Genomic DNA, 26,252 nt, shown 5'->3' on the forward strand with positions numbered 1-26,252 from the left:
AAGGGTGAGAAAGTCATAAGGTGTTAAAGCCAGGAGGACCCTAACGCTTGCAACCTGCTCCAAGGTGCCACTGCACGAATATTTACTTTGGTCTTTGGTCTTGTTTTTATTGTACACCAGCGGAAGCTTCTGATAACATCTATGAGCATCTCTCAGAGAAGCAGGGCCTCCTCTTAGGCTGCAGCACATCCAAGTCCCAGCAATTGCTGAACAGGGCCCAGCCGCACAGGCACAGCCGATTCCGAGAGGCAGTTGCCAGAGCTGTGGTCAGCCATCAGTGGGAAAGGGAGGTACTGCTGGGGAATTGCTGGAGCCTAGAGTGAAGGAGGAGGGGAGGAGAGGGAGCCACAAAGCGAGCGATAGCATGGGGGCTGGAGGGAGAGATTATTAACTTCCCTCTTGGGTGAGCAGGGGGCCCGAGATAGACAGAAGGGCTATAAATAAAGCAGTCCAGGGGAAGTCAGGAAGGGAGAGGTCCTCGGAGGCTGAGGTGTGCTAGAGATGGAGGGGGCCACGGTTCCTGCCAGAGTGACTGGAGGGGGCGTTAGACGTCCATCCTACGAAGGCAAGGCAGCCCGTGAGGGCAGCTTCCTTTCCCCTCCCGCTGTCTCCAAGGATCTATTCAAGGAGTACTTCTTCCAGGTAGGGCTGCTGAGGCAGCCTCCCAGTCAAGCTCTGACCCACTTCTCAAGCTCCTGCCCATGCCCACCTCTCTCGTTTCACCCGCTGCATCTCCACCAGATCCTGTGTAACCCCCGGACCAGTGGTTCTCACCTAGGGGTGAATCGTCCCCACGGGGAATGTGTGACAATGTCTGAAGACATTTTTGGTTATCCCAAAAGAGTGGCGGATTCTGCTGGCGCCTAAAGAAAGAGGCCAGGGACGCTGCTAAACGTCCTACAGTGCGCAGGACAGTTCCCTACACCGTGGGCTCATCCAGCCCCAATGGCAACAGTGTCTACACTCTCAGCAGCCCGAGGCAGGACCGCCAGTCTTTGTTTATATACTCAGCATGTGTACTCTATAAGCTGTTACATGGCCCAGCACACAGGAGGTTCTCGGTAAGTGTCTCTTGAGGGAATAAATGAGTAACAAATGATGAATGAATGACAACAACATTCCTAATGTTGTTTTAAGTCCCAAAATCCCCCTCGCTCATCCCTTCCAGACTCAGCACACTATACCTGAGGTCAGGTCTCCATGTGTCCTGGCCCAGCCAGCCTCTAGCCTAATTTCTCTTCTAAATACACTGTTAGAGGGACAGGCACCACCCTCACACCTGGTAAGGCTGTCCCTCGTCTGAGGGGCGGGAAAGGATATCCCCTGCTCCAGGGATGCACTCCTCCTAGGGAAGAGCAGAGAGAGAGTGAGCCTTCGGACTAGAGGTCACCTAGGTCCACCTCCAGCCAATTTTATGGGAGAGGAAACTGAGGCCCGCAGCATGGAAGGACCTGCAAGGTCTTATCCCTATACATCCAGGAAACAACTTTAAAAATAATTTCTTTCTCTCTCCCTCCCTCTGTCTCTCTGTCCTTCTTTTTCTCTTTCCCTTACCTTGTTTCTTTAGCTTGTGTGTTTGTCTTCTCCCTGCTTCTGTTCAGAGGCCTAACATGTGTAAAATGACTCTGGAAACAAATTTGAACCTGACATACCCTCGTCCTTAAAGAACTCATGCTTTGTTGGCAATGACAGGCTCATAAATAATAGTGATAATTTTAAAAGCTACTACATAGCAACATTGTGCTGGGTGCTTTGGATATACCATTCCTAATCAGCACAATTGTACTGTGAGGTAGGTAGCATTATCCATTTCAGAGATGAGAAAACGGAGGCTCAGAGAATATAAGTATCTTGCCCAGGGTCACACAGCTAAATGTACAGCAGCCAAGATTAAAACCCACGCTTTTCAGATTCTAAAGCCCACATTTAAATGTACAACAGTATACAGTGTCAGGGGACAAGGCTTAAGACCAGATTATAGAAAGCCAGGAATGCCAGATTTCAGAGTTTAGATCTTACCCTGTAGGTGACAGGGAATCAGCATGGGGTTGTGAGTCAGGAAGTGACAAGGTTAGCAATTGTGAGAATGGGACTCTCAGCAAAAAAGGGGAGAACTTGAAGGCAAGAAGACCAATTAGGAGGCTGAAGCACAGTTCAGGTAAGAGATAAGGGTCTGAACTAAAGGACTAACGGTGGTAGAAGAGGAGGGGGCAGGGTTACGACGTGTTTAAGAAGTAAAATAAGCAGCACGTGGTCCGTTACAGGTATTTCCTGCCCTTGAGAGGCAGCAAATAATGCAAGTACAAAGGACTCTGGAGTTAGACATAGTTGGGTCCCAATCCTGGTAAATCCACTTGCTGCTTGTGCAGGAGGTGTTGGACATCTCTGAGTGACACTGAGGGTCTGGTGGGTGGTGCGGGTAGAGCGCCCAGCACAGAGCCAGAGCTCCACCCCTGACACTCACAGCGTCTTCACCCTCAGCTCTTAGCTAAGCAGGTGAACTCAGGGCACGTACTGTAAGCCCCAAAGATGTCCAGACCTCAATCCTTGGAACCTAGAGATATAAATGTTACCGAATATAGAAAGGAGGTCTCTGTATATGTCACTTCTAGGGATCTGGAGGTGCGAGAGTATCCTAGATTATCTGGGTGGGCCCTAAATGCAATCACATGTAACCTTATAAGAGGACGGCACAGGGACATGGGACCATAGAGGCAGAGACTGGAGTGATGTGGTCACAAGCCAAGGAACGCCGGCAGCCACCAGAAGCCAGGAGAGGCCAGAAACGGTTTCTCCCCTAGAGCCTCAAGACGAGTGTGACCCTGTTACCACCTTGACTTTGGCCCATTGAAATGGATTTCAGTCTTCTGGCCTCAGGAACTGTGAGAGACTACATTTCTGTTGTTTTAAGCCACTGAGTGTGTGGTACTTTGTTTCCGTGGCAATAGGAAATGAATATAGAGCCTCATAGCTATCTGCAACTTTCAGCATTCTTTAGTGGTTTGGACACCTCCCCACCATTTATACCTGTGTGCTCATCTCCAGCCTCTTCTCTGAAGTGAGCCTCTCAGAAAATACCCACCCTCTTGAGTGGTACTTCACTTATCAAAGAGGAGGTGTCCCTTCCCATCAGTCTGTCTCTCCTTTCCTTCTGTCTGTCCTTCTCTGCCTTTCTCTCTGTCTCTGCCTCTATTTGTGCCTTGCTCATCTCATTTACTGTCTCTCCTCTTTTTTTTTTTTTGCGGTACGCGGGCCTCTCACTGTTGTGGCCTCTCCCGTTGCGGAGCACAGGCTCTGGACGTGCAGGCTCAGCAGCCATGGCTCACGGGCCCAGCCACTCCGCGCCATGTGGGATCTTCCCGGACCGGGGCACGAACCCGCGTCCCCTGCATCGGCAGGTGGACTCTCAACCACTGCACCACCAGGGAAGCCCTACTGTCTCTCCTCTTATGCCTGTGTTTCCCTGTTTCTTTCCTTTGTCTCTTTCTATCTCATCCTCTGCCTTTCTCCCTTTCCTTCCCCCCATCACCCTCCCTGTTGTCTGCAGTTGCATGTTTCTCTCCCTTTCCTTCTCCCTCTCTCAGTGTCTCTCTCTCTCTTGCTCTGTCTGTCTGTCTCTCTCTCTCAGTCTGATTCTCTCTCTCTCTCTCTCTCTCTCTCTCTCTGTCATCCACTTCGTAGGTTTCTGTCTCTGCCCCTCACTCCTTTCTCTCCAGTTTTCAAGTTTGAGTTTCTCTCAGCCCCCATCTTTCAGCTCCATCCTGACGCGTTTCTCCCTGTATCTTCCTGTCTGCTTGCATCTCTCTCTCTGTTGGTCTCTGCCCCTGCCTCTCTCTCCCTGTCTCTTCCTCCCTCCTGCTGTGTCTCCCTGTCTTTCTCTCCCATTCATGGCCTCCTTACCTCAGGGGGTGCCTCAGGACTTGCATGGCATTGGAGAGGAGTCTGCAATTATATCTGCAGCCTCTGCACCTCACTCAAGAGACAGATTCATCTGTTTAGTCATGCACCTGTCTGACACCATGGGAGGATGGGTGAGGCAGGCAGAGACAAAAGATCCTTCGCATCCCACTGTTCTTCTGCCGTTACCTAGAGGCTCCTGGGCAGTTGCCTCTCAACATTCCAGCAGCGCTGTCAGCCTTACCAAAGAGAACTCACTTTTCCTTGGCCGACTCCTCTGCAGAATTAATCAGTCCCCTTTAATGATAATCATCTTTTGCTGGCGTGAGTAGGAGTGTGAGAAGAGAAAGAATTCTAGGTGGGGACTTCCCTGCAGGGAGCAGGCAGGAGTTAAATTTTCGTATTTGGAGGCAGGATGATGGCAAGGAAAGACCTTCATGAGGACAGGGACTGTGTCTGTTTTTCTTGTCATTGTATCCTAGGTCCTAGAATGGTGTCCGGCACGTCATGATTATGTGAATGATGAATGAGTGAATGAATGAACGAATGAATGGGCTTCAATCCTCTGTGCGCCAGTATCTGGTGAGCCTCATTGGACAAGTCCCTTCTGATTTTTCATCTGCAAAACGGGGATAGCGGGACTTCCCTGGTGGTCCAGTGGTTAAGACTTCGCCTTCCAATGCAGGGGGGGCAGGTTCGATCCCTGACCGGGGAGCTAAGATCCCACGTGCCTCGGGGCCAAAAAACCAAAACTGAAAACAGAAGCAATATTGTAACAAATTCAATAAAGACTTTAAAAATATGGGGAGAGCAATCAGACCTGCCTGCAGCACACATCTGTGGGGAGAGAGGAAGCGAAATATGGTATCTGCTGAGCGGGCCGGACCTCAGCTCCCTGCAGGGCAGGGAGGCGAAGAGTGCTGAGCGGTGGTTCTGGAAGAGCTGCAGGGAGTGAGAGGTGTGGAGCCGGCTTCAGACATGAGGGCCTGGGGAAGGAGCAGGCTGGGGAAGGGAGGCCACAGGCCAGGCGGGAGGATGGGTATGAGGTGCGTCCCCTCTGGCTTTGCTCTGGGAGGTGAGGGGGAGCTTCAGTCGGTCAGGAAACTGCCACGTGCCAAGAAGGAGGTGTTCCTCAATCCCACCCTGGAGGCTGACTGTTATCCCCAGTGGTGGGATTGGGCTGGACTTAGCAGGAGACCAGTTATGAAGTGACTGGTCAGAGGTCCTGTTTCAGACGAGGAGGGTCACTCATGCTCGATGCTGCCCAGGTGCCCCGCCTCCTCCAAGCCCGCTGAAGCCCCACTTTGATCCATGAGGACTCCTCTGACCACTCTACTTTCTGCTGCGATCTGCTGCCTGCCCCCCAGCCCTCCCCTTGCCCTTTTCCTTACCTGCTTCATAGCGCGCGTCACTGTCTGGCATCTCAGTCATGTACGAGTGTACTGGATTAGTGGTTCGTCTCCAGTAGCTAGAATGTAAGCTTCATGAAGACAGGGATCTCGGTCCGTTTTGTTCACTGTGCTAAGCACCTAAATAACTTGGCCCAGAGTAGGTTCTCGATGAATATTTGTTGAATGAAAGAACGAGGATGGGATTTTTCATAAGCTTATGGTGTTGAGGCCTTTGCTTTAACATAATGTTAACGCTGGAAAGAACTTGAGAGACTATACATGTTACCCACAGAGAAGTTAAGGCCAGAGAAAGGAAATGGCTAAGGTCACACGGAAAGTTACCGATTGAAACCAGGTTGGTCTCTTGATTCCCATTTATGGGCTCATTCAATGCACCAGACCTGAGGCCCTGAGATAAGAGAACAGAGGGTCCTGCAGTCACTGCCATTCTCCCAGGACCCTTGGATGCCCTGAGAGCCAGGGGCAAGAAGATGGAGAGGGAGCAGAAGGGAACAGGCCATGCAGTGAGCAAAAGTTTATGGCGTGAGTAATCCTAGAGAGGTGGTGGTTCAGAAACCATTTCCGTTATTGATATCTTCCTATTTCTGATTGAGGGCCTGGGTGTCCAACATCTCACAGGCATCTTGAACTCAAGCTGAACTCCTAACCTCTCCCTGAGCCTTTCCTCCCTCAGTCTTCCACATTCCAGAGCACAGCACCCCCATTCACCCAGCCACCGGGGCTAAGTATGGGGAGTCACCCTTCCTTCCTTCCTCTCTCTCAAGCCCCACATCCAACCTGTCAGCAGATCCTGCCAGTTCTTCCCCCCACGACATATCTTCCCATCTCTACTGCCTCCATCCTGGTCCAGGGCCCCATCTTTCCCCTGGACCATCACTGTATTCTCCTGTCTGGCCTGCCTGCTTCCACGCTTGCTTTCTTATTTTTAGCAAAGCAATGACCTGACCTTTTAAAATTATAAATCAGACCATCTCATTTTCCTGCTTAAAATTCTTCATTCACTTAGATGCTTCCCATTCACTTAGAAAATCCAGAGTCCTGAAGGTGACCCAGAATAATGTACCACGTGATCTAACCCTTGCCTCTCCCTCCACACTAGCCCTCTTTCAGCCTGTGTCTCCCACCCAAGGACCCTTCCCACCCACGTTTCCTTCTTCCTAGATGCTTCCGTACCCACTGCCCACTCTCAGTTCACAGAGGCCTGCCCACACCCCCTTTCTAAGGCAGTACCCCATTGACCTCAGGTACAGACTCTGCATTTTCTTCCTAGCACTATTAAAATTGCAGTTATGTATTTATTCAGTGTTTTTGCATTACTTTGTTACCGTTTCTGCTTCTGGATTTAAAAATCCTTGTCTTGGTTGGTTGTTTTATGTTTGGTTGGTTGGTTTTTGGTTTTTAATTTTTGGTTTTTAACCACAGTATATACACTGCGCCTTCTAGAGAACTTGAACATACTAGATGATCAATAAAACGTATTGAGTGAACAGATGATAAATACAACCATAGATAGGCCCTGGTTTTTATTGCCAACAGAATACAAGTTTAAATTCCATAATTTGACATTCAGAGCCTTCGCTAATCTGACGCCAGCCTAGCATTGCAGCCCCACCTTCCCCTCTACACTTTAGCTCCCTTGGTCCACGGGCCCTTCTCTGTCTTATTTCTGGCCCAGGATCACGGGCCCCAGGCCCACTCCCCGCTTCTACTGATGCTAATCTCTCTCTTCCTCCCTCTTTCAGATTTGTCTTTGTCTGTCAAATCTTGACTGTATACCCACTTCCATGAAGCCTTTCAAAATTCCTCCATTTGAAATTAAATCTCCAACATGTCCACAGAATTTAGTGTCTGAATTTATGGTCACGCTCAAGAGAAGAGAAAGCATGCATGGTGTTAAAAGACACTCAGGTTACCCTTCCCCCTGAGAGTGAAGACTGCCGCCACGTCCTGCCTGCCGTACACAGTGGGGTGTTACTCCAGGACCTTGCTTCAGACAGGTCTGGACTCAAAGAGGGCTAAAAATCCTCAACAGGAACTCTCCGGTAATTAAGCAGCACCCAGCAACAAATGAGCACAGGTCCCTGGCACGCCCTCAAACTTGCTTTTCACTAAGTACCATGATTTCTCCAAATACCTACCATATGAACTCAGAATAATAAAACTCCAGAAGAGAGTAACCTCAGAGCCCTGCTCCACCCCTGCTGTGAGACCTGGGAGGGCCAGACAGAATTTCGAGGTCAGGACCCTCACTTCACCCTCAGCCGTGTGGCTGACAGGGTCTTGGTGCTCCAACCAGGTGTCAGGTCTGTGCCTCTGAGGTGGGAGAGCCAAGTTCAGGACATTGGTCCACCAGAGACCTCCTGGCTCCACGTAATATCGAATGGCTCTCCCACAGATCTCCATCTCAGAGCAAAGACCCAGCTCCACTCATCGACCAGCAAGCTACAGTGCTGGACACCCTATGCCAAACAACTAGCAACACAGGAACACAACCACACCCATTAACAGAGAGGCTTCCTAAAATTATAATAAGGTCACAGACACCCCAAAACATACCACCGGATGCTGCCCTGCCCACCAGAAAGACAAGATCCAGCCTCATCCACCAGAACACAGACACCAGTCCCCTCCACCAGGAAACCTACACAACCCACTGAACCAGCCTTAGCCACTGGGGGCAGACACCAAAAACAATGGGAACTATGAACCTGCAGCCTGAGAAAAGGAGACCCCAAACACAGTAAGTTAAGTAAAATGAGAAGACAAAGAAATATGCAGCAGCAAAGTAAAAACCCACCAGACCAAACAAATGAGACGAAATAGGCAGTGTACCTGAAAAAGAATTCAGAGTAATGATAGTAAAGATGATCCAAGATCTTGGAAATAGAATGGAGAAAATACAAGAAACATTTAAAAAGAACCTAGAAGAACTAAAGAGCAAACAAACAATGATGAACAACACAATAAATGAAATTAAAAATTCTCTAGAAGGAATCAATGGCAGAATAACTGAGGCAGAGAAATTGATAAGTGACCTGGAAGATAAGATAATGGAAATAACTACTGCAGAGCAAAATAAAGAAAAAAGAATGAAAAGAATTGAGAACAGTCTCAGAGACCTCTGGGACAACATGAAATGCACCAACATTCGAATTATACAAGTCCCAGAAGAAGAAGAGAAAAAGAAAGGGACTGAGAAAATATTTGAAGAGATTATAGTTGAAAATTTCCCTAATATGGGAAAGGAAATAGTCAATCAAGTCCAGGAAGCACAGAGAGTCCCATACAGGATAAATCCAAGGAGAAACACTCCAAGACACATATTAATCAAACTATCAAAAAATTAAATACAAAGAAAAAATATTAAAAGCAGCAAGGGAAAAAAAAAAATAACATACAAGGGAATCCCCATAAGGTTAACAGCTGATTTTTCAACAGAAACTCTGCAAGCCACAAGGGAGTGACAGGACATATTTAAAGTGATGAAAGGGAAAACCTACAAGCAAGATGACTCTACCCAGCAAGGATCACATTCAGATTCAACAGAGAAATTAAAACCTTTACAGACAAGCAAACGCTAAGAGAATTCAGCATCACCAAACCAGCTTTACAACAAATACTAAAGGAACTACTCTGGGGAGGAAACACAAGAGATGGAAAAGACCTACAATAACAAATGCAAAACAATTTAGAAAATGGTAATAGGAACATACATATTGATATTTACCTTAAATGTACATGGATTAAGTGCTCCAACCAAAAGACATAGACTGGGCTTCCCTGGTGACACAGTGGTTGAGAGTCCGCCTGCCGATGCAGGGGATGCAGCTTCGTGCCCCAGTCTGGGAGGATCCCACATGCTGTGGAGCAACTAAGCCCATGAGCCATGGCTGCTGAGCTTACATGTCCGGAGCCTGTGCTGTGCAACGGGAGAGGCCACAACAGTGAGAGGTCCGAGTACTGCAAAAAAAAAAAAAAAAAGATGTAGACTGGCTGAATGGATACAAAAACAAGACTGGTATATATGCTGTCTACAAAAGACCCACTTCAGACCTAGAGACATATACAGACTGAAAGTGAGGGGATGGAGTAAAATATTCCATGCAAGTGGAAATCAACAGAAAGCAGGAGTAGCAGTTCTCATAGCAGACAAGATAGACTTTAAAATAAAGACTATTACAAGAGACAAAGAAGGACACTACATAATGATCAAGGGATCAATCCAAAAAGAAGATATAACAATTGTAAATATTTATGCACCCAACATAGGAGCACCTAAATACATAAGACAAATGCTAACAGCCATAAAAGGGGAAATTGACAGTTAACAATCATAGTAGGGAACTTTAACACCCCACTTTCAGCAATGGACAGATCATCCAAAATGAAAATAAATAAGGAAACACAGGCTTTAACTGATACATTAAACAAAATGGACTTAATATTTATAGGACATGTCATCCAAAAACAACAGAATACACTTTCTTCTCAAGTGCTCATAGAACATTCTCCAGGATAGATCATATCTTGGCTCACAAATCAAGCCTTGGTAAATTTAAGAAAATTGAAATCGTATCAAGTATCTTTTCTGATCACAACGCTATGAGACTAGATATCGATTACAGGAAAAACTCTGTAAAAAATACAAACACATGGAGACTAAACAACACAGTACTAATTAACCAAGAGATCACTGAAGAAATCAAAGAGGAAATCAAAAAATACCTAGAAATAAATGACAATGAAAACACAACAACCCAAAACCTATGGGATGCAGCAAAAGCAGTTCTAAGAGGGAAGTTTATAGCAATACAATCCTACCTCAAGAAACAAGAAACATCTCAAATAAACAACCTAACCTTACACCTAAAGCAATTAGAGAAAGAAGAACAAAAAAACCCCAAAGTTAGCAGAAGGAATGAAATCATAAAGATCATATCAGAAATAAATGAAAAAGAAGTGAAGGAAACGATAGCAAATGTCAATAAAACTAAAAGCTGGTTCTTTGAGAAGGTAAGCGAAATTGATAAACCATTAGCCAGATTCATCAAGAAAAGAAGGAAGAAGACTCAAATTAATAGAATTAGAAATGAAAAAGGAGAAGTGACAACTGACACTGCAGAAATACAAAGGATCGTGAGAGATTACTACAAGCAACTATATGCCAATAAAATGGACAACCTGCAAGAAATGGATGAATTCTTAAAAAAGCACAACCTTCTGCAACTGAACCAGGAAGAAATAGAAAATACAAACAGACCAATCACAAGCACTGAAATTGAAACTGTGATTAAAAATCTTCCAACAAACAAAAACCCAGGACCAGATGGCTTCACAGGCGAATTCTATCAAACATTTAGAGAAGAGCTAACACCTATTCTTCTCAAACTCTTCCAAAATATACCAGAGGGAGGAGCACTCCCAAACTCATTCTACGAGGCCACCATCACCCTGATACCAAAACCAGACAAAGATGCCACAAAGAAAGAAAACTGGAGGCCAATACCAATGATGAACATAGGTGCAAAAATCCTAACCAAAATACTAGCAAACAGAATCCAACAGCATATTAAAAGGATCATACACAATGATCAAGTGGGGTTTATCCCAGGAATGCAAGGATTCTTCAATATAAGTAAATCAATCAGTGTGATAAGCCATATTTAAAAACTGAACTATAAAAACCATATGATCATCTCAATAGATGCAGAAAAACCTTTTGACAAAATTCAGCACCCATTTATGATAAAACCCTCCAGCAAGTAGGCATAGAGGGAACTTACCTCAACATAATAAAGGCAATATATGACAAAACCACAGCCAACATTGTTCTCAATGGTGAAAAACTGAAACCATTTCCTCTAAGATTAGGAACAAGACAAGGTTGTCCACTCGCACCACTAGTATTCAACATAGTTTTGGAAGTTTAGCCACAGCAATCAGAGAAGAAAAAGAAATAAAAGGAATCCAAATTGGAAAAGAAGAATTAAAGCTGTCACTGTTTGCAGATGACATGATACTATACGTAGATAATTCTAAAGATGCTACCAAAAAACTACTAGAGCTAATCAATGAATTTGGAAAAGTAGCAGGATACAAAATTAATGCACAGAAATCTCTGGCATTCCTATACACTAATGATGAAAAATCTGAAAGAGAAATTAAGGAAACGCTCCCATTTACCATTGCAACAAAAAGAATAAAATACCCAGGAATAAACCTACCTAAGGAGACAAAAGACCTGTATGCAGAAAACTATAAGACACTGATGAAAGAAATTAAAGACAATACAAACAGATGGAGAGATATACCATTTTCTTGGATTGGAAGGATCAACATTGTGAAAATTACTATATTCCCCAAAGGAATCTACAGATTCAATGCAATCCCTATCAAACTACCAATGGCATTTTTCACAAGACTAGAAAAAATTTTTTCACAATTTCTTTGTAAACACAAAAGACCCTGAATAGCCAAAGCAATCTCGAGAAAGAAAAACGGAGCTGGAGGAATCAGGCTCCTGGACTTCAGACTATACTACAAAGCTACAGTAATCAAGACAGTATGGTACTGGCACAAAAACAGAAATATAGGTCAATGGAACAGGATAGAAAGTGCAGAGATAAACCCATGCACATATGGTCACTTTATTTTTGATAAAGGAGGCAAGAATATACAATGGAGAAAAGACAGCCTCTTCAATAAGTGGTGCGTGGAAAACTGGACAGCTGCATGTAAAAGAATGAAATTAGAACACTCCCTAACACCATACACAAAAATAAACTCAATATGGATTAAAGACCTAAATGTAAGGACAAACACTATAAAACTCTTAGAGGAAATCATAGGCAGAACATTCTATGACATAAATCACAGCAAGATCCTTTTTGACCTACCTCCTAGAAAAATGGAAATAAAAGCAAAAATAAACAAATGGAACCTAATGAAACTTCAAAGGTTTGGCACAGCAAAGGAAACCATAAACAAGACAAAAAGGCAACCCTCAGAATGGGAGAAAATATTTGCAAATGAAGCAACTGACAAAGGATTAATCTCCAAAATTTATAAGCAGCTCATGCAGCTCAATATCAAAAAAGCAAACAACCCAATCCATAAATGGGCAAAAGACCTAAATAGACATTTCTCCAAAGAAGATATACAGATTGCCAACCAATACATGAAAGGATGCTCAACATCACTAATCATTAGAGAAATGCAAATCAAAATTACAATGAGGTATCACCACACACGGGTCAGAATGGCCATCATCAAAAAATCTAAAAACAATAAATACGGGAGAGGGTGTGGAGAAAAGGGAACCCTCTTGCACTTTTGGTGGGAATGTAAATTGATACAACCACTATGCAGAACAGTATGGATGTTCCTTAAAAAACGAAAAATAGAGCTACCATAAGACCCAGCAATTCCACCACTGGGTGTATACCCTGAGAAAACCATAATTCCAAAAAGTCATGTACCACAATATTCATTGCAGCACTATTTACAATAGCCAGGACATGAAGCAACCTAAGTGTCCATCGACAGATGAATGGATAAAGAAGATGTGGCACATATATACAGTGGAATATTACTCAGCCATAAAAAGAAATGAAATTGAGTTGTTTTTAGTGAGGTGGATGGACCTAGAGCCTGTCATACAGAGTGAAGTAAGTGAGAAAGAGAAAAACATGTACTGTATGCTAACATATATATGGAATCTAAAAAAAAAAAAAAAAAAAAAAAGAAATTGCTTCTGAAGAACCTAGGAGCAGGACAGAAATAAAGACATAGATGTAGAGAATGGACTTGAGGACATGTGGAGGGGGAAGGGTAAGCTGGGACAAAGTGAGAGAGTGGCATGGACATATATACACTACCAAATGTAAAATAGATAGCTAGTGAGAAACAGCCACATAGCACAGGGAGATCAGCTCGGTGCTTTGTGTCCACCTAGAGGTGGGATAGGGAGGGTGGGAGGGAGATGCAAGAGGGAGGAGATATGGGGATATATGTGTATGTATAGCTGATTCACTTTTTTATAAAGCAGAAACTAACACACCATTGTAAAGCAATTATACTCCAATAAAGATGTCAAAATAAATAAATAAAAGACACAGGTTCATATGCCACCTCTATCACTTTCGAGGCACAAGGCTCTGGGTCAATTATGCAAACTCTGCTTTTTTCAGTTTCCTGTTAAATATGTGTCGAATTGTGCTTTGACCTTGCAGGGATGTGGTGGGGGTTATCGACAGTAAATAAGTACACTGTACGGTGCACAGGGTATGCTGGGAAATAAAATGCTAGTTGCTTTTGTAAAGGTGAGAATGCAACAGCCTGTTTGCTAGTATAGTTAGTTGGGACGTTAGTTTCCTCTTCTAGACTGTAAACAGAATTTGTCTAATTCTTCTTTAAGCTCAATCTCTGCCCTTCTTCATGCCAGTACACACATGGGAGCAGCCCCCAGAATGTTAGAATGAATGAACAAATGAACGAATGAATGAGAATATCCCAGTCCTCATTGCCTGTTAAAGCATCCCACCAAGTGCTGGAGCTATTGACGCCCACCCTTTACTTTAAAACAGCTCTGGGCAGAAGTCACCAAGTGAGTCTGAGTTTCAGACAACCCCAGACAAACCCTCCTGCTTCTCTGATTCAAGGGTCCTGATCCCACCTGCTGCCTGTTCCTGCCCTCTGTGAGAAGCCCATCGGGAGCTACAGAAGAATCTGAGGAGGATGACAGTTTGAATTCACAGGCCGTTCTGAGGTTTTTGTTGGCAATGAAGAGTTGGGAGTTTTCACCCCAATTTTTTTCTCTCTTATTTCTGCAGTATATTGGAAAAGGTTCCAGCCAAGAGAGCTATTGCTTTCTCCTTGCCTAGATCTTAAATCTTTGTTCAAAGACAACTTGTTTTCATTGAAAATGTTCAGTCAGTCTCTTCACTCCTGTCACCCACGTCCCATTTCTTGACTCCAGCAGGGCCAGTGCAGTAAATGATCTGGAGTGAGGCTCTCAGGGCTTAGGAAATATGTAAAGAGGGTTGTCCCTGACAAGTCCCACCTTTAAAACGCTGTCTTTTAAACAGAGCTTGCTAAAATGATCAGCACCTCGCTGAGGGACATTTTACTGCAACAGCCCAACTCCTCCACCTTGTAGAGCCCAGGAGTATCGAGTACCAAGGAGATCTCCTAGGCTTGCTTCCAGTCTGGGCGAGTCTGGCGTTCACTGCAGATCAGGAGGAAGGGTTCAGGCTTCCCTCTGGCCCCATTCATGCACTTACTTAGTCAGCGCCCACGTGTTAGTGACATACCTCACCACCATAATCCTGTGAGGCAGCCATTGTTATTCACATTTTACAGGTGAGGAAATGAGGGCTCAGGGAGATGGGAAAGGCTCTGCGAGGCCACGCTGTGTCTCAGTTCTCCTCTGCTGCGTAACAAATCTCCCCCAAACTTAGCGTTTAAAACCACAGCTATTCTCTCTTGTGTTCTGTGGGTCAGAAATTTGGGAAGGGCTCCCCTGAGTGCTCTTAGCTTGGCATCTTTGACGCAGTGACAGTGAGACAGTGGCTGGAGCTGGAGCTGGAGCAGTAGTGTGCTGGAGGAGCTGCTGCGGGCTGGCCAGGAATCTCTCTCTAAAGTAATCTCTCCACAAAGTCTCAGGGCCTCTCCCTGCAGCCCCTCCATGGGCTAGTTTGGGCTTCCTCACAGCATGCTGGCCTCAGGGCAGTCAGACAGCATGCCTGGAAGTTCAGGGCCCCAGCTGGAACATTCGAGCAGGAAAGGTGCAAGTTATATCTGCCTTTCTGGCCTCTCCTCAGAAGTCCCACACTGTCACTTCTGCCATTCCTCTGGTGGCAAGTGAGTCACAAAGCCCACTCAGCTTCAGAGAGAGGGGATACAGATGCCACCTCTCAGTGGAGGGAGTGTCAAGGTCACATCATAGAATAACAGGTGAGATGGGAGACATTGTTGCAGACATCTTTGGAAAGTACAATCTGCCCCACACAGCACGTGGCCGAGCCAGGATTTGGATTCAGATTAGGTACATTTGATTCCAAAACTTCTACTACAATCTTTCAGCCCCGTCCACAGGAAGCTCTCCCTTCCTCTGCGCCCCTGTTGCTCTTACTGTTTTGTTTGTTTGTTTGTTTGTTTATTTTTGGCTGTGCTGGGTCTTCGTTGCTGCGTGCAGGCTTTCTCTAGTTGTGGTGAGTGGAGGCTCCTCTTCATTGTGGCACATGGGCTTCTCATTGCAGTGGCTTCTCTTGTTGCAGAGCACAGGCTCTAGGTGCACGGGATCAGTAGTTGTGGCACGTGGGCTTCAGTAGTTGTGGCTCACAGACTCTAGAGCACAGGCTCAGTAGTTGTAGCGCACGGGCTTAGCTGCTCCACAGCATGTGGGATCTTCCCGGACCAGGGCTCGAACCCGTGTCTCCTGCATTGGCAGGTGGACTCTTAACCACTGTGCCACCAGGGAAGCCCTGCAGCTCTTACTGTTGACACACGCAATGGTGATTTGGTCACCCCAAGCCAGCTAGAGCCTGGCTAGATTGAAGCAGCCAGCCACTTCTGCAGGCCCTGGTGGCGAGACTGCCTCCAGGGTCTGCTGGTCTGAGAGCCCATGCCTGACACCAGCTTGTGAACTTTTTAAAGGAGGGGACAGAGAAGGTCGGTCACAACCAGAGGAAGAAAGCAGGTGGCAGCCCCAGAGCACAGCAAGCCTGCGGCACGTCTCACTGTCTTAAACAACTCGTCTGGCGTTTCTCCTTCTCCCACCAGGCACTGGCCTGGGATGACTCAGCCCTTGACAGAAAAGGTGCTTTCAAGTTGGGAAACAGCCCAGAGTGGTGGAAAGCTCACGGTTCTGGAGTCAGACACTCCCAAATTGGAGTCTTGACTCTACCATTTCCAGTTATATAGCTTTGGACAAGTTTCTTAACCTCCCAGAGCAAAGGGGAGATAAAAATGCCTTCCTCCCTGGGTTTTTTAAAATGCATATGTAAGCAAAGCGCCCGTGTGATGCCAGGCATTACATAAATGCTGGTGTTCATGTCCTGGGCCACATCCAACGCCAGCTTGGAGACGTCTTGAAGAGAGTGGTGAGAACTCACTCAACTGTCCACAGATGCTAGCCCACCTCCATGAGCCTGGGTAGAATGGTGGCTGAGTGGTACCCAGTGAAGGGGCAACTAAACTGAGGTGTCTGGAAGCTGAGAAGGAGTCTGCCCTGTAAGGCCTGTGGGCAGAGGGGAGAGTGGTCTGGGAAGATGGAATGGAATGGACAAAGGTCTGGAGGTAGAAGAAGTTCAGTATCACTGGAGCGTGAAGGTCGAGGGGTGGAAGGTGGGAGGCAACAAACACAAAGCTGAGACCTAACTACAAAGGACCCGGTAGATCAAGTTCCAAAATTTGAACCTTACAGGCAACTGGGAGCCACTGAAGGGTTTTGCTCAGCTGGGTAGCGTGGTCAGATCTGCGTTTTAGAATAACTACCCTCCCACCCCACCCCCACCAGCAAAGTTATAGAAGATGGAGTAGAGACAGGCACTCTTATGGCAGGAAGGCCATGAGGACAGGATGACAGCAATTCAAGGAAAAGATGGTGCTGGCCTTTTCTAGGGGAACAGCAGGGACCTGGAGAAAAGTGGAGAAACCGAAGAGATAGGAGGTCCCTTGGGTAAGAGTTGGTGATGGCTTGGACGTTCAGAGCTGAGAGATATGAGATAAAAGATAAGTGCTTTGAATGAAGTCAGTTCAGAAGCCACGGAAGTAGGGGGCAAGGGCACCAATCATAGACCTGGGAGAGGAGTACTGTGGGAGGCTTTACTAAAGAGACATCACCTAACTGGAGAATTGATAGTTAAAAATTAGCCAAAGGGAAGGGGAAGGCGCTTCAGGGAGAGGTGACAGCTCACGTGAAGCCCCAGAGTTATAGATGATAATAGGTAATACATAGAGCATGTGCTCCATGTTGTTGAATAGATCATTGCTGTGCTAATTTATACTAAAATGTTAATGGTCAATATGGAATTGACCCTTTTCCCCTCCCCAGGGAGTTTGTACTTTAACAGGTCACGAACGCTTACCCTAAGGATTCGTAATTGGTAGATTTCAAGGTGGAACGGGGATACTGTTTAGGGTGAGAGGGTTTTATCATTGTCCCCAAGGTTACCAAAGTAGGTGACTAATCCCCGGGGTCAAGTAGGCCCTGGTCTATATGCAACAAAGGGTCTCTTGCCCTCGAGTCTTGCTTATCTGCCTCCACCCCAAGCCACCTGAAGGCAGACCATGGAAGCCCAGTGATTCCCAAAGGGGTGCAGTAGGTTCTGAAAGCTCTGAACACAGGCTTCGGGGTAAGACTACCTAGACCCCTATCCTGGCTCCTCTCCTTCCCAGTTCTGTGACCTTGGGCAAATTATTGGACTTCTCCACATCTCAGTTTCCTCATCTGGAAAATGAGGAAAATAATAGTATCTATCAATAATATTTAAGGTTTCGTGAAAATCAAAAAAGACAGTCCATACAACACTTAGAAGAGTGAGTGGTGATACTGTTTTGTGACTGTTCTCACTTTTCTTACTAGTCCAGAGTTGCTCCTTAACACCCACCCTTGCAGATATGAAGCTGGGGCGGAACGTGGCGAGAACGTTCTTGGATTATTACCGGCTGAACCCCATGGTGGAGAAAGTGACGATCCCCATGCCAAGGCTGCGGTAAGTGCTGAGCAGAGCAGCAGGGCCTTGCGTCCTGCTTAACTGGCTTCTTGTTGGGGGCAGCTTCGCTTAGCCTCTCCCTGTCCCTCGGTTTCCCATCTGTGTCACGGGGAAGATGATTGGCCCTGCCACAGAGAGTGTACGGAGCAGAAGGGATTAACAGCACATTTCCTGAGTTGAAGTATAATTATGGGGTCAGACAGTGAGGGGTTGGTCACATTTCTGGGTCTAACATGGGAACCGACAGGGATGGAAGTTGCTGGGAGGCTGAGTCCAGCCACTGTTCCAAGCTAGTCTGGGTGTTTCCGTATGCTACTTCATCTGATAGCTCCTATGTCATCTAGGCTCATAAGGTCTCTGATCCTTCAATTTCCTCATCTGTAAAGTGGGGACAGTGGTGCTCACTTAGAAGATTATTAAGAGATGTGTGTTAGAGCACCCTGCACAGTGCCAGGCATGTATGTACCCCGAGCACATGAGAGTCCCCTTCTATCAAGATGCAAAGCCTCAGGGCTGAGAAGACACATCCCTTAGAAGTTTCCCCTCAGGTCCTCTGCTGGGGCCAAGTTCTTGAGCTGGTGAAGAAAGAAGGTTAGGAGATGAGTGTCCTTCCTGAGGGCTGGACCAGAGCCCAGAGTGCTGGGTGTTCCCATGACTGCTGGCGGTGAGCCCAGTGAGCATTTGGGCAGTGACACCCAGTGGCATCTGGAATGTGCTGGCCCCGTCCTACCTCTTGACCTCATCTCCTACTCTCCTAGTGGTCCAGCTTCCTTGAAGGACATGACGACATCCAACTTACTGCTCCTGCCAAACCAGTCTTCCCACTGACCTTGCCCATGACCTTGCCCAAATGCTTTGCTGTCTCAGGGCTTTTGCCCTGATGTACCTTCCTCCCTACCTGTTATTAACAAAACACAGTGTTAATCACTACTATTTATTGAGCAAAGTACTTTTTGTATATGGTCTTATTCAGTCCTCCTAGACAATTTATTCCTCATATTACAAATGAGGAAAAGGAAGCTCAGAAAGGTGACGAGAATTGCCTGAGGTCAAAGATACTTTGGCAGAGGCAGAATTTGATCCTAGGCGTTTATGATTCTAAAGCTGGACTGAAGTCCAGCTAAGCTCCACCTCAGTGTGGGTTCAAATTCTGTCTCAAGCTCATGCTAGCTTGTGAGATATTAGGCAAGCTTCCTGGCCTCGTGAAACCTTTCTCCTCCTACCTAAAGTGGGCGTAATAAGGATGGTTTTAAAAATTAGATACAAGCGTGCTGTAGTGCCTGGCCGCCAGCAGGTGTTCAATAAATGTTTCCATCTCCTCTGGCTTCTGGGGTGCAGTCCCAGATTTCCAGACAGCTCGTCACAGCCTGGGGCAAGTCCCTGGTCTTCTCTGGTTGGGCTGGATGATCTCTCAGGACCCACGTCCCATCAGGCTGGGAGTCCCACCTCTTGAGTCCCAGCTCCACAAGGAATCTGCAACACAATGTACTCTGACTCATACTTTGTCTCAGGTTGTTCCCCCCGATCCTGGTGGATTAGTCTTCAGAAGGAGCACCTGTGTTTCTTCTCTGTCCTCCCACAGTGCCTAGGCTGTCCTGAGCATGCGTGCATGTATACATCCCTTCATTCACTCATTTAGGGAAAACAACACTTTGTGCCAAGTGTCTGGGCAGAGGGGGTGCTTGAACGAGTAAATGATTAAGGCGTGACCCCGACGTTGAAGAGCTCACCTCTAGAGAATGGTGCTCAATTCATCCTTAGAAGTCATTGGTTATGTTCTTAAAAATGTAAAGCTCTGTAAAACTCAAAAGAATTGTTAGAATCTCATTTACAAGTTAATTTGGGGATTGTCTCTTTCAGGTCCTCTGTCAGCCTGAATAAAATTATCCCGATCCTTTCCCACTTTGTTCTTGAATGTTGCATTGTCAGTAAAATGGTGCTGACACCCAGGGAGAGTAGCCATCATCATGATGCAGATGAAGTGTTGAGGCCCAGGGAGCAGACAGGATTGGTCACAGCCATGGCCGGAGCCAGGCCCCACCATCCCCAGCCTGGTGTTCTCAGCATCAGTTAGTGAAGAGTTCTTTGAGATGGGGGAGGCAGGACCCTGAAACTGGGTCTAAAGCATTCAGGGGAGTTCAGGGCCCTGCTCATGGGACCTCATTTCCCTGAGCTTTGCAGCCCTCGTTAGAGAAGAGCTGGAGAGCTCATTCCTCAAAGTTCATAGCCTTGAGGACTTGTGGTAAATGCGCCCACCCTTCGCCTAAGAAAAACAAAATAAAAACTCTCTCCATCCCCACATCTCTACCTCATCAAACTATGAATATGTCTTAGCTCTCAACTGGTCAGCAGTTCTTGAAAAAATGAATCTCAGGAGGATACAAGGCTCTGATGTGGGACTTGAATACTTCCCAATTTTTGTATTATTTTCCACCCAAGCATCAAATAACATACATGAAAGAGCAGTTCTGGTTTTAAAGGAAAATTATATGTTTTGACTCAAAATTAATCTTTGTTTTCTCTCATGTCTACGGACAATTATACTGTGTCAGTTTCCACCCACGTGCTGGTAGGAGCCTGTCAGCATCCCTGGGTGCTGTGCCGCCCTTCGGGGAAGGTCCCTGGGGAGGCCAGGATGTGGGCCTGAGAGTGCAGGCTCAGGGACATGGCGTTGATGACCAGAGCTGAGACCCCGCGCTTATCTCGACCACAGTGACACAAAATGCCCCAGCGAGGTGCATACAAATTAGACAGGGGAAATGAGCAGGCCAGGTAAGCCTCTGTGCGGAGACAGAGCGTGAGCACGGAGGGTGGGCCTCTAAGTGTAAGGCGGCCTCAGGCTCAGTGCCGGTGGGCTGCCTCCACGCTGGGGTTTGGGTATGTGTGTGCGGGGCATGGGGGTGGGAATCATCAGCTCTGCATCACACTGGAGCCCACCACGTGGCAGGCCCTGCAGTGAATGCTGGGGGAACATAGATAACCTTTGCCCATCAGGAGCTCAGATTCACAGAGGAGAAAGCATGTACACATGCAAAGATAGCAAACAATACTGAGCAATGTGTAAATGTGCTCAGTTACCTCTCAGATTGTGCCCTCTTTCAAAACACCGTCCATGGCTTCCCATTTCAGTTCATCTTCTGGCTGTTCAAGGCCCTGGCCTACATTTAAAACTTCATATGCAGCCTCCTAGCACACACCTTTCCCTTGTGAGCACCTTCTCCACCCCACCGGCTTTCCCAGTCAGCAAGTCATACCTCCATGTTCATCCTTTTCCTTCTTTCTGGAATGTTCTCCCTTACTGTCTGTAGATGACAAATGCCAACGTATCTTTCAAAGCCCAGTCCAGACATCATACCTCTGTGTTTTTGTCCTTGCTCTCCACCTGAGGTAGAGCTCCTTCCTCTCTGCTGGATCCCGAACTGATTTTGCACACACGTGTGCATGGTACGTCCCATAGCGTATTGTCACAGCATCTTTGCATGCTGTGACATCTTTGCATGTCTGGCTCCTCCACTAGATGGGCTGCTCCTTGAGGAATTATTTTATCACTCCTGTATCCTTAGTGCCAGGTGCAGGGCCTAGCTGGGAATAGGTCCTAAATAAGCCCTAAATGTATGAATTATAAAATGGTAGAACTGAAGAAGCCCCTAAGAATCGTCTACTTCAACCCCTTCGTGTTATAGTGAAAAGTGAGACCCAATCAGAAATTACTCTCCCACACCATCTGGCAAACATTCGGCAGCCAGCAGGAGTATCCCAGGAAGGCTTCATGGACGAAGTGGGGCTTGAACTTGGTTTCAAAGGACATGTAGAATTCCAATGGATGAAACAGAAGGAGGAGAGAGGGCATTCCAGGTTGAGGGAAAGGTTGTAAAAGGCAGGGAGCTGAACCTGAAAAGACACATTCTAAGGCAATGACAGGCCAGGATGTTTAGGGCAATAGAGGTGATAAAGATGGGACTAAAAATTCATTCAATTCATCAAACAACCTTCAAGCATCTACTCCATACCACTCAGGAATTGTAGAGAAAAATCAAATGCATCCAACCCACAGTCCCGTGAGAAAAATAGCTGGGCAAAGAACTCCCTAGAAAGTGGTGTACTACGAGATTAGGCACAAAGTGCTGCAGAAGCCTCTGGAAGAGAGAGGCTTACTTTCTGGGGAGTCAGCTTCCCAAAGGAGGTGAGTCTGGAGGGCACGATAGGAAAAGGAGCATCTCTGTGGGGCCCAGGTGTGAGATGCTTGCCTACCAGTGCCTCTCTCTGTGCCCCCATCTTGAGCTGCAGGTGCTCTTTGGCTCTGTAATGGCCCCAGAGTCATTCTGCACGTTCACACTCCTCCCCAGCCACTGCACACCCTCTCCTCACGCACACCATCTGCCTGGGGCTGCCCTACCTGTGATCATACCTGGGCTTCACCCGCAAAGAAACAAACCCATCTTATTTCCCATGCTTCCTTTGGGTGTGAAGACCCGCACTCTCAGTGACATATGAATGACACCTTGTAATCGGCAAAACTCTTCCCCAACCCCATTTACCAGAGCCTATGATGCAGGAAGGACATGGGCTCTACTATTTTAGAAATGAAGAAACAGAGGCTAGAGGAAAAAGGGACATCTTCAAGATCACGTCGCCTGTAAACAACATTCCAGCATATGTTCCAGGCTGTTGATGGGTACTAAGATCTAGGTGTACCTCACCCATGCTAGATGGCCTTCCTATGTTAGCAAGGTCCCTCATGAGTGTGGAATTTTAGACAGTGAGGCTTCCTGGTAGAGGAGCTACATTAGGGCAAGGTGTCCCTTTTGTGTGCTGCCACCTGTTCTGTCTTTACCTTATTCATGACTCATCGGCAATGAAGGAAAATGATACTCCAGGGTCAGAGCATCATGGGTTATAAGAAGTCACATCTTGAATCCTAAATCAAACAGCCCAAGAGATTCCCATATTTGTGGCATTACCATTTTCTTCCATGCATTATAGTTCTTTATTATTTTGTGTAATTATTTTGTATAACTGTCTCCTCTACTAAAGTGTAAGCAGCCTGAGGACAGCATCAACGTCTGACTCAACTTTGTCATCTCCAGAGTACAGTGGACCATACCTAGCACCTAGCACCTAGCACCATGCCTTTGTAAGTTATAGTAGGCAAAGGAAGATGCTAGGTGAGTTTATTCATATTATCTCATTTAACCTCACACCACCCTCCAAGATTGGAATATTTTATCCTCGTTTTGTAAATGAAACTCAGAGAAGTTAAACAACTTGCTCAAGGTCATCCCTCTCATATATGGCTGACCAGGGAATTCAGTTCAGTTCTTTCTGGATTGGCTAATCTTTCCGCTGCAAATAAATCTTAACCCAGTGCTTGAATGAATGGCACATCAGTTTGTCACTCAACAACATAACACACAAACAAGGCCCCGTATGAGGAAAAATGCAAACTGGATAAACTGGGTCCCTGCCTATCAGAAGCTCATAGCCTAGTGTGTGAGCAGAACAGACAGTGAATAATTGCTGAAGAGTAGTGTTAAAGGTATTGCATTGGGTGCTGGGTGCTGGGATACAGAGATGAACTAGACACATCTCTGCCTTCAGAGAGCCCCCAAGATTGTAGGGGAAACAGACCCACCATGAAATGCCATAATTAGGCTATACTGAGAAATATAAAGGGAACTCTGGAGCCCATGATGGTTATGAAGGGAATGAGCTCCCTGGATCTGCCAAGCTGCAATTCATCTATGGGTTCATGCCCATCCCGTTGTGAAATGGATAGAATGAGTTAGAATCAAGTTGGAAGTGTGGAAGACTTGTAACTATAGGACAGTTAGGTTTTCTCCAGAACCAGAATGATACAACGTATCCATCCATTCATCTAACAGTCATTCCATTGAGTCATGCTGCCTGCTTTGAACCAGGCCCTGGGCTGGGTTCCTGGGATGCAGAGAAGAGGAAGTCAAGGCCACTGCTCCTAGGAGGTCACAGTCCAGTGGGGGGAGATAGACATGCACACAAATGATTGCAGTACAGCGTGTATATGTGCTGTCTTTCTTCTCTCTTTCTGTTATCTCCCCCTTTACAGGAAAGAACGCCCCCCCTACAAGCACCCACTCCTGCGGGGCCCAGCCAGCAGCCACCCCAACAGCAAAGGGGGCAAGAAGAGCTCAGTGAACCACAAAGACCCTTCAAACTCTTTTTAAGGACGTGGAGTCCGGGGAGGTCTTGTGGTGGCAGGAGCATGCATTTTCTGCTGGGGCATGAAATTAATCACCCTTCTCTAGTTTCCAAGATAATGGCTGTGAGATAATGTATAAGCTAGTGAAAGGGAAGGGAAAACATGAGAAATTTCATCATCGATTTTCCCTTTTACCAGTGGAAAATCAATTGTGAGCCTTCACCTTCAGGCTTAAGAACAAAATAGGAGATTCAAACCAGATGAGTACAGATGCTATTTTCCACAACATAGAGACCCTCACAGGAAGAGAAAACCCACACGTCCCTTCTCAGGTCACTGCTTTCCAGCCCCTTTACTGTTCTAAGTTGTGCCGTTACTACAGATGTTTACCTTTTAGACTAGGCTACAGTTTTCGCTTTTAGAAGTGCGGTGTCCACATTTGCTGACCCAGAACAATAGCAACAACACGTACAACGCGAAGACAAATGCACTGTTGGGAACAATGGGACAGAATTTTTGAGATCACGATGGTCTTAGACATACGGTTAATTTATGAGCTGCATGCTCCCTGACTCCCCTAAACCCCAGCATGCAACTTCAGAAAACTGCTCTGAGAGCTATGTCCCAATGACCTGGGTCGTTTCATTGAAACTTTAGCTCCTAAAACAAAAAGTAATAGACACACATTCCAAAAGGTCTCTCATGGTTAAGATCTCTAGATCTTGGTGTCTGAGATCAAACCTGACCACTGAAGACAAGGACATGGAAAATCTGCAACAGGGGGGAGGAGGCAGACCGCCAGGGACAGGAGATGCAAAAGACAAAAGGATGCACTCTGAGGCAGGTGGGGATGATAAAATAAAACAACAGCAGGGGCAATTCCCAAGGTGGACCAAGCTCAAAATTGTACATTTTTCTACGGAGTAAAGTGCCTTTCATGATGAATGGGTCCAGGGGAGTCGGCTCCCTGCCTGTCTGTGAAGCAGCAGGCTGAGTCACCATGACAGCCTGCTAATTAAAATGACCTCCCGGAAATAAGGATTAGGAGATAGGGAGAGAAAGAGAGGCTCAAGGGAGGGAGGGCCTTTAGCACAAAGCTTCAGTTTAGGATTCTTTTGTTTTGGGTTGGAGATTTTCAAACTTTGTTGCAAAAATTGAGAGCAAAGCTTGTGCTCCCTTTGCTTATTGCTTTTCAGAAATGAAAACAAAGAACCATATGTTAGTCGGCTACAAATGTTGTGTTGTATATACAGCTTCTCCCCTGGGTTCTTGTTGCCCAGAAGAACACAAATAAAGTGCTTTCTGCAGCTCCTCTGTTCCTCTGGGTGTTCTTGGCACCTTTCCTTCTAGGTCTCTCACTCCCTCAAGAACCAGCTGGTTGACCCAATTTGGTGTAACGCTCACTTTGCTGTCAGGGACTCTGTCATGAATATAAGGAAGAACAGTCAAGGCTTGACTTTCCAGCAGCTCGTGCAGCAGAGTCCTGGGGAGTTTATTTGAATGCAACCGTCTCAGCACGAGCGAACAGTGTGTCAGAGCTTTCAGAAATGAGAGCATCTCTTGAGATGGCATAAATAGAGACAGAGCGCATAAAATCAGAGGTGATAGTCCAGATCTACTTTTCCCTGGTCAGACTGCTTCCATAATGTGACCATATTTAGGCCCCCCCCTTTTTTTCTTTTCTTTTCTTTTCTTTTTTTTTTTTTTTGCGGTACGTGGGCCTCTCACTGTTGTGGCCTCTCCCGTTGCGGAGCACAGGCTCCGGATGCGCGCACTCCGCGGCATGTGGGATCTTCCCGGACCGGGGCACGAACCCGTGTCCCCTGCATCGGCAGGCGGACTCTCAACCACTGCGCCACCAGGGAAGCCCTAGGCCCTCCTTTATTTTTGGTGCTAAGGTGGATCATTTTATAGATTTATACTGCATATTAAATAATGACATAGTACATTTCCAATTTACATTTTACTGGGAGTGAACTGATATCCATTTTAGCAAATCTTCATTGACATAAAAAATCATTTATTTTCATCAACTTTTTATCAATAGAATAT

General features: G+C 46.3%; 1 protein-coding gene across 1 annotated transcript in view; it reads left to right on the top strand.

Annotated features, from left to right (window-relative positions):
* The window catches only part of AGBL4 (AGBL carboxypeptidase 4), a 1,267,959-nt gene extending 1,243,734 nt beyond the window's left edge, over positions 1–24,225 (top strand). The window contains exons 12-13 of the mRNA XM_019937625.2: positions 17,929–18,025; positions 24,108–24,225. Of these exons, the coding sequence (XP_019793184.2) occupies positions 17,929–18,025; positions 24,108–24,225 (215 nt within the window). The remainder of the gene's footprint in view (positions 1–17,928; positions 18,026–24,107) is intronic.
* Positions 24,226–26,252: the final 2,027 nt, after the last annotated feature.

Source organism: Tursiops truncatus, chromosome 1 (genome assembly GCF_011762595.2).
Source record: "Tursiops truncatus isolate mTurTru1 chromosome 1, mTurTru1.mat.Y, whole genome shotgun sequence".
In the NCBI taxonomy this organism is placed as follows: domain Eukaryota; kingdom Metazoa; phylum Chordata; class Mammalia; order Artiodactyla; family Delphinidae; genus Tursiops; species Tursiops truncatus.